Source organism: Gossypium hirsutum, chromosome D13 (genome assembly GCF_007990345.1).
Source record: "Gossypium hirsutum isolate 1008001.06 chromosome D13, Gossypium_hirsutum_v2.1, whole genome shotgun sequence".
Taxonomy (NCBI): Eukaryota; Viridiplantae; Streptophyta; class Magnoliopsida; order Malvales; family Malvaceae; genus Gossypium; species Gossypium hirsutum.
In genome coordinates this window covers 43,300,091-43,309,836 of record NC_053449.1, presented here as the reverse complement: position 1 = coordinate 43,309,836, position 9,746 = coordinate 43,300,091, and the positions used below count along the sequence as shown (strand labels likewise).

Here is a 9,746-nt window from a genome sequence, read left to right as displayed (position 1 = left end):
GACACTTAAATAATAACATTTTCTTTGAATAATAAAATACTTGTCATTAATAGGAACCATGAATAAGAGATAAATAAACATGACATATAATACAAACAATAAATAAAACAATATAAATTGATTCACAAATATCATTGTCTACAACAACAAAAAATCAAATAGAATAAAAAGACAAACTAACAGTAATCACAACACAATAAGGATTAAGTAACAAACCAGAGATGCAATGCCTTGATCAACAGTCGATAATTTCACTCTAACTGCCATCATTAAATTGACCTAACAATAAATTTTAATCAACAAAAAATTTACAGCCAAAAGCCCCAAGAAACTTACGTTCTAGTCTATCTTTTTCTATTTCTATATATGTATATGGAAAGTTCAAAATCATCATATAATAATCCAGAAATAGAAAAGAAAAAAAGGGAGGTTAATGATGATTTTAAAATATTTTATACCAGGGAATCTAATATCCTTATACATGACGATGATCAATTCGGTCGTTATGGTCGGACTCTATTATGGATTTCTGACCACACTATCCTTAGGTCCCTCTTATATCTTCCTTCTACGAGCTCGAGTAATGGAAGAAAGAGAAGAAGGAACCGAGAAGAGAGTATCAGCAACAACTGGGTTTATTGCAGGCCAGCTCATGATGTTCATATCAATCTACTATGTACCTTTGCATTTAGCATTGGGTAAATCTCATACAATAACTGTCCTAGCTCTACCGTATCTTTTGTTTCATTTCTTCTGGAACAATCACAAAGACTTTTTTGATCATAGACGTCCTACTAGAAATTCAATGCGTAATCTTAGCATTCAATGTGTATTCCTGAATAATCAAATTATTCAATTATTCGACCATTTAATTTTACCAAGTTCAATGTTAGCCAGATTAGTCAACATCTATATGTTTCGATGCAACAACAATATGTTATTTGTAACAAGTAGTTTTGTTGTTTGATTAAGTGGTCATATTTTATTGATGAAATGGGTTGGGTTGGTATTAGTCTGGATACAGCAAAATAATTTAATTAGGTCTAATGTACTTATTCGATTTAATAAGTATCTTGTATCATAATTTAGAAATTCTATGGCTCAAATCTTTAGTATTCTGTTATTTATTACATGTGTTTACTATTTAGGCAAAATACCGTCACCCATTCTAACTAAGAAACTAAAAGGAATTTCCAAAATGGAAGAAGTGGGGGAAAGTGAGGAAGAAAGAAACATAGAAATAGAAACTCTTTCCGAAGGGGGAGGGGCTAACCAGAAACAAGGGACCAAGAAAATACTTCTTCTCTTTTTTTCGGAGGAAGAGGTGGATCCGAGCAAAATCGACGAAACAGAAAAGCTACGAGTAACTGGAAAGAATAAAAATAAAGGGCGAACTCCACTTTTGTTTTAAAGAGACATACTCTAAAAATAGACCGGTTTATGAAACTTCTTATCTGGATGGGAATCAAGAAAGTTCGAAGTTAGAAATATTTAAAAAAAAAGATAAATATTTATTATAGATTGAAAAATCTCTTGTGACACTTTTTTTTTATTCTAAACGATGGAATAGACCTTTGCGATATATAAAAAATGACCGGGCTGAAAATGCTATAAAAAATGAAATGTCACAATGTTTTTTTTATAAACATGAGTGGTGCACAAAAAGCCAAGACACAAATGGTCTACTCTCCTCATCATCATCTTAGAGTCCAATTTTGTTAACATCATTACGGTGCTTTAACTTTACAAGATCCTCTAGGAACAATTCCCAATAGATTTGAAAGTGTCTTTGCCTTGAAAAATCTTATGAATAAGCCAAAATAAGACTAGAAACATAGAAACTAAAAACTAAAATCAAAACTAAAATCACATATGCTTTAAGAGAAATAGAGTGGACAAGAACCACCACTATTTCTAAAGAAAACAGAGTGAACTAAAAATTAAAACCACAACTACTTTCAGAAAAAGTATAGTAGACTATTATTTGTTTACAAGCTTTCATACGGCAGTGCTTAATGGAATTAAGCCTCTACAAAAATCATCATCAAAACAATTAAAATTGAGATTAGAAAGAAAAAATAGGTGAGAGAAAATGGAGATAATAACTTTTTAATGATAATATAAGATATTTTCACTCAAAAAAAATTGGAGTTTCCAAAAAAGTTCTTCACCTTATGGCAAATTAAGTTCCATTTTCTTGTATTTCATTGAACTATACATTATGAAGTATTTGGTTTACTTGAAACTTATGTAATAATTTATTTATTATATAATTATCTCATGAGTTTAAAATAATAAAGTATTTTGCACTTTTTTTAATTTAAGGTGAATGATAGCTTTCCTCTTGAATTTTTATTATTTCAAAAAAATATATTTGATGATGTCTCAAGTTTGAGACCAAAACTAAAAGCTATGAGCAAGGCTTTAAGAGAATATATGTTACCTTTTCAGTTTATGATTTTAGTAGAATATGGTTGATAGAAATTTGATTACGTTAAAATTAAAAAAAAAAGGTTATATTATCAAATTTAGTTTACTAAACAATTTTTTTAAAATATAGTATTAACTTATGAAATTATCCTTATGAAATAAAATAAAATGTTTATGTATTTTAATATTTTACAATAATATTTATTATTAAAAAATATTTGTATTCAATAGTTAAGAATATTATTAAATTGATATTTTCAAATTTGTAATTTTAATTGACAATAAAAATGTTTTAAATTTATTTTACGTGTAATATATAAATGGGTAATTAGGGGTGAGCAAAATCCGATAAAATTCGAAAAATTCGATAAAAATTTTAAATTTTGAATTAAATAGATTGAGTTATTTGAGTTAATCAAGTTATTCGGATCAACTCGAATAAAAAACTAAGTTTTTTTGTTTAACTCAAATATGAATTACATAATTCGAGTTATCCGAAAATTCAAATAAGAAAAGGCAAAACTACATTGTTTTGATAAATGTTTACCTTTTTAAAAAGTTAAAAGTCAAAATCATTAAGTTAAAAGGCAAAACTACAACGTTTTGATAAATGTTTACTCATTAAGTTAAAAGACAAAATCATTATATTGTTTATGTAGTTAAATAATCTTGTACTTCGTCTACTAGTTAAATAATCGGTCCATGTAAATGCAACATTGAGTATAAATAATAGGATTCGTTAACTCGACTCGACTTGACTCGAAATTTTTTTACTCAATTCGATTCGATTCGAAAAAAATTCAAATTAAGTTTGGTTGCTAAAATAGGATTCGTCAACTCGGCTAACTCGAAATTTTTTTACTCAATTCGACTTGACTCGATCGAATACCCACCCCTATTTGATATACCGTTAATGAATTTTTTTTAGATTCTGCAAGTGGATTGAGTGTGACAAGTGTCACATTTATTTATATAATTAAATTTTATTTATTTTTACTATACCCTATAATGCACTTGTCAAGCCTTACACTTACTTGAGGAGTTTAAAAAACTCCGCTGGTAATATATCAAATAATTTTCTATATACAAATATATATTTTGAACATAACTATGTATGTGTAAAACCATGTATCGAAGAGAAAACCAATTACGCTTTTTTGTGGTGACAAGTAGGAAGATGGGGTCATTTGCTAGGAGAATCATAGCGGATTTTGGAGTTGATTTGAAGGTTATGCTATAGTATACCCAAAGCCCAATCATGATATAATTGTAATTTCATACTTGTTTTATTATTTCAATGTCTTTTTCTGTGTATATAAATCAACTGAATTGTAATAAAGTCCTAAGAAAAATGTGATTATTCTTAAAAGGTCCTTATTCAACTATTATTACGGGCTTGGACAACAATAATGCATTAAGATTAATGTGTAGTTGATTGATGACAAAATGTTGTCATTGACATAGAAAAGTCAAAATCAATACATGAGTATGTGCTAGAGAACAACATATTGGACTGACCTACTATGAGTATGTTTCTTGGATTATTATATAATAGTCCCAACATTACTCATAGGGATAACCATGTATACGGTTCTCAGACTTGAGATCATCATTATCCTAACATCGTGAGTCATATATTTTCATACAATCAAATGTCTTCCTTAACAGGTTGTACTAAAAGACTGATATTGGATATGCCACAATCTATGTAGTGGGATATGGTTGATCAATATAGGATTTGTCCCTCCTACATAATGGGATCAATATGTTGATTAAGTGAGACTAGAAATGCATGGTCATGCTCAAATAAGTTGATATGAGATATCATACTTATTTGTTTATTGTAGTCTACTCAAGATATCAAGAAACATGATATTGGATTATACAAGTGTGACTGTTCAATGACTTGTGTCCAATCTAGTTATAAATGACAAAATGATGTAACACATGAAAGGTTTATCACAAAAAGGTAATGTCGAATTACGACGTCTTGTAACTTAGGTAGTAATGATGCATTGCTAAATGCCACTCATTGCTTGTATTATTAGAAATGTTCTAGTATTACTACTAACGTTACAAGAACTTATAAGGTCACACCCTATGGTTAAAATGGACAAAATCGAAACACAGTTGGTATTGTGTTTAGCTGTTTGTGTTTAGCTGTTACATGAATGAAACAGTTAAATATTAAAAAAAATTAAATGTACAAGCTTGTTGTACACAAATAGAGAACATAGTTAAAATTAATATATGAATTTGATTCATATAAAATTTTAACAGAATATAGTTTACCGAAATTAATATAATAAATTATTATAATTATGATTTCGATCAAACATTGAAACATGGTAGTTATAATTCTTTTTTAGAGAGAATATAACGTTTTCAATACTTTCCATATGTTATAATTCTTTTTGGTAAGTGTTGAATCACCGGCACTCCTATGGCGCAGCAAAAAAATTTAATAATCGGCGACCCTAACCACGAATCCATGTGTGAGGAACGAATCGAGGTGAAAAGGGTTACGAAATTACCTAATGTTTGCTCTGAGTAGACAGCAACTTCTCAACAATGTGTAGTCTGATCTACAATCGAACCAAGCCGCAATCTATCGAGACTCCGACCTCTACATAATCCACCCAGTTGACTACGAACGGAAGAAATCCTCAAAACAGTTTTGAAAGTAATTTTTCTTTGACAGCTGCTAGACCCAAAAACAAAGAAAAACGGGATTCTTATATCCTATTATTTTAGGGTTTTTAGGAATTAAATAAATATAATAATATCTAAAATCGAAAATTATAATTACATTAATTATAATATAATTTCGGTAAACCATATATTTATTTGAATTCATATGCTAACCAAATTCATGTCCTCATTATGCGTACAAAAAAACTTGTACATAATGTGTTGGAAATTTGATTACCGAATTAAATTAATTCTATAATTAATTTAATTCAAGCGAAACCCAAAAATAATACCAACTATGGTTTATTCCGTTCATTTCAACTATAGGGTGTGACCCTGTAGGTTCCTGTAACGTTAGCAGTAATACTAGAACGATTCTAATGTTACAAACAATGAGTGGCATCTAGCAATGCATCATTGCTACCTAAGTCACAAGAGATCATGATTCGACATAACCTTTTTTTTATGATTAACCTTTTATGCAATAATCCTTAAGTCATTTATCTCTGGATTGGACACAAGTCATGGAATAGTCACACTTGTATAGTCCATTCCATGTTCCTTGATACCTTAAGCAGACTACAATATACAAATAAGTATGACATCTCATATCAACTTATTTGAGCATGGCCATGCATTTCTAGTCTCGCTTAATCAAGTGGCCCAATATATTACTCCCATTATGTAGGAGGGACTTATTCTATATCGACCAACCATATCCCTCTACATCGATTGTGGTATATCCAACATCAGCCTTTATAGAACAACTAGTTACGGTGTACGTTTGATTGTATCAAAATATACTACTCGCGATGTTGAGATTATGATGATCTCAAGTCTGAGGATCATATACATATTAATCACTATGAGTAATGTCGTGACAATTACATAATAATCCAGGAAACATACTCATAATGGGTCAATCCAATATGTTGTTCTCTAACACACATATTCATGCATCGATCCTGACATTCCATATCAATGATAACTCTTTATCATCAATCAACTACATGTTAGTCTTAATGCATTATCGTTTTCCTATCTAACAATAATACTTGACTAAGGATCTTTTAAGAATAATCATATTATTCTTAGGACATTATTATAAAACAGTTTATTTATACACACAGAAAAGAAACTTAAATAATAATGGTAACGCCTTATATTAATAAACATGATAAATCAAGTATGTTATTACAACTATCCCATGATTGATCTTTCGGCATACTCTAACAGTAAGAATATAAATTGTTTAATGCTTTCCATATGTTCTCTATAAGATTGATTTCGTTTTCAATATTTGCATACCAAAATCCCGAATTAGGGTAAGTGTGTTTTAAAAAGAAATTGAGAAAAAAGGTCTAACAGTCATTTTGGGAGATTATTCTCTAAAATAGTTCCAAAAGAGTTTTATCGTTTGTTTTAATACCGAGTGGACTACGTAGAGGCCGAAACATTTTCGTTGTGGCTTGGAACCAATATCGAATCAACAACATCCATTCATTATTTTTATTTAAGAAGGTATATCTTCAACTTTATTTCAACCCGTTTCGTTCCTTATACATGGATCCATGGTTATGGATCACCAGAATAATTTTTTCGCTGCGCCATGGAGCATACCGGTGGTTCTAACATGCTATGCATGAAAATAAGTAATTTGATTTTTTGTGATTTGATAGTCTTTTCCAATAATTGGTTGGTTGAAAGGTAATACGGATGGAGCTCTTAAAAGGACATTTAGAATCACAATGCCAAGGAAAGTCATTAGAAAGCATCTTGGCAGATGGATATTGTCACACTCAGTCTTCATTAAAGACTCTAATTTAAAGGAACATTAGGAGTTAATTGAATAAAATAGTGAGTTGGCAGACTTTACCAAAAATTTCTAAAAGTTTGTGACTGTTGGGCAATTAGTTAAGTTTTAATTCTAGTTTGGTTAAAATGGAATCGACTGTTTCCATAGTGGGAGACACAATAATTATTGATGGATGGCTGATTAAGATTTGGAGACCGTTCAAGAAGAATTATATATTTGGGTGAGAATGGATATTCCTATAAAAGGAATTATTTTCAATTTTGTTTATAATTTCTTTCTCATCTACATTGTCTTTTTCGGGTGCTCCGAATATGAAGAAGTTAAGGATAGCGTTGTATGGGGCAGAGATCATGGGATTTGAAGTCTAAGAGTAGAGAATTTGATGAATTGGTAAGCCTTCTTACCTTTTATGTACTCTTGGATTAGAGGATGAGAGAGGGTAAGGATTTCCTAATAAGTTTATATATATTAGGTTTTGAGATTTAAGGTTTGAACACCTTCGATTTAACCAATATATGGTTGTCATGCTTAGCTACTAGGACAATGAAGGCTCTAGCAATTGGAAAAGCTAAGTTGGCGAGAATGTAGGAGTTCAGGTGAGTTTCTGTACTCTGCCTCTAGGTGATTGTTGATATTGTATTGTTTGAATGGTCTGTGTTAGTGTTTGTTCTAAGTTGTCAGAACCTGCTATTGTGTTAGTGTTTGTTCTAAGTTGTCAGAACCTGCTGTTGTGTATGAAATGGTGAATAAGCATGTTAAGTATGCATAATATCGTGTGAGTATGTATGCTGGTTGTTTGATTACATAAAAGATGAAAATATGTTTGTTGAGAAAATGATATGTTTTGTGTCTGTGAAATGGGTATGGTGTACTTCATGTTATTATTCTGAATGTACGGTTGTATGTTATGCGTGAGCATGAATTGTGGAGTACGAAGGAAATGTATTGGCGGATTGGTTGGAGTAAGAAATGAGCGTTATGGAGGAATGGGCGGATAGATTGGGAAATAGAATTTCTGTTAGCTCTTTCGTAATTCTGTTTGGCATATGTTGTAACTGAGATAGATGGGGGTCTAGCCTTATAGGTGAACACTTCGGTGTTCGCATTAACAAGGAGGATTTAAAGAAAGGAAGGATAGACAACAACGGGAATGATGTGTAAGACCATAGTTGGGTCATGGCACCAATTGGAGGCTCTAAGCCTATAAAAATGTAAGATCATAGCTGGGCTATGGTAACATATGAAGTCCTTCATGACAATAAACATGGCACCATATAGTGTAAGACCATAGTTGGGCCATGGCACCGGTTGGAGGCTCTAAGCTTATAAGAGTGTAAGATCATAGTTGGGTTATGGTAACATATGAAATTTGTCAAGACAATAAACATGGCACCATATAATGTAAGACCGTAGCTAGGCTATGGCAACATATAAAGTCCACTAGGACAGTAAACATGACACCATATAGAGTAAGGCCATTGTTGGGCAATGGCAACATACAAAGTCCGCCAGGACAGTAAACATGGCACCACGTAGTGTAAGACCATAGTTGGGTTATGTTAACATATAAAGTCCACCAAGACAGTGGGCCAAAAAGCCTGCTAAGGCATAAAAAGGGTGAAGTCACTGACAGACTCGCACAACGAACAATCATATATGATGATTATGGCGTGACGAAAACACGACAAGCGTGCTAAAAAGAAGGTCTGCCAAATTATGAAGATATGAAAAACTGGTAAAAATGTCTTAAACGCGAGTATGCATGAAAAGAAGGATTATTTCCCTCAAATTATCGGTAAACAAGTATTCTTTACTAAAAGTTAGTCAGTATCAACGTATAAACCACCATTGGGTGAAAGGTAATGAAATAGTCCTTCAGGATTAAATTCGAAGTGTATTAATAAGAGAGACCGCAAGAAAAAATGGAATCCTGCCAAGGACTCTCTCGAAAAGAAATCCGCTAAGGATTTATCTTAGGAAGGAAAGTTCGTGGGGGAATTTTCCCAAAGAAACGGACGTCAGTTGGGACTACATAGCGTGAAAAAATCCTCTAGGATTATCAAAGGAGAAAGTTCGCCAATGGCAATTTAGTAAGAGACAGTTCGTCGAGTACTAACCACTAATTGAAGTATCTCTATAGAGTGGGTTGAAATGGGAAAGTCCTATGGGACTATCTTGCAAGCATGAGTTTACTAAAGAAGAAGGGTGTATACAAATCAGCCAAGTCTCATATTCAAAACCGCAAAAGATGATGTTAGATTGGGTCTTTCATGAGGGAGGGTTTATTCCGGTGATTAAGTCAAAGAAGTTAATTGTCGGGGGTAAAATGTTAATCATATGCATAGTTTTATTGTGGAATGAACGGATCAAGGTAGGGATTCGTCGATAGGGCAAAGATGATTACAAGTCCATTAGTAGCAAAAGTAGAACTGAACCATATGCACGCATATATGGTTATCTTAAGAAGGTCAAATACCAGGAAAGGTAAAATAGGAATTCGAGATGAAGCAGGACAGGATCAAATTCTATAAGGAATTGTTACTTGGAAGAGCATAGTTACGATTGAATCTAAGGGTGGGTCAGCCAATGATGAAAATCAGAAAAAGTAATGTGTCAACCATGCCAAAAAATCTATGAAGTACCTAACGGCGCGCAGGGAGTTTAAATTTAGTACATTTACTCCTTTTTCCTTAAATTATAGAGTGTTTACAATACATTGTTACTCAGAATCTCACTAAGTTTATGCTAAACTTACGAATATGCTACATTGTATGTAGGAACAAGGGTTTTCGGGACCTTAGAAAGGGAC

General features: G+C 31.9%; 1 protein-coding gene across 1 annotated transcript; it reads left to right on the top strand.

Annotated features, from left to right (window-relative positions):
• Positions 1-391: 391 nt before the first annotated feature.
• On the top strand, positions 392-983 carry LOC121225031 (protein TIC 214-like). Its single transcript, XM_041108750.1, has one exon. It carries the CDS (start codon positions 434-436, stop codon positions 965-967), a length of 534 nt encoding a protein of 177 aa, XP_040964684.1. The 5' UTR covers positions 392-433; the 3' UTR covers positions 968-983.
• Positions 984-9,746: the final 8,763 nt, after the last annotated feature.

Coding starts and splice junctions, on each gene's coding strand:
- LOC121225031 (XM_041108750.1), top strand. CDS start 434: ATGATGATTTTAAAATATTTTATACCAGGGAATCTAATATCCTTATAC.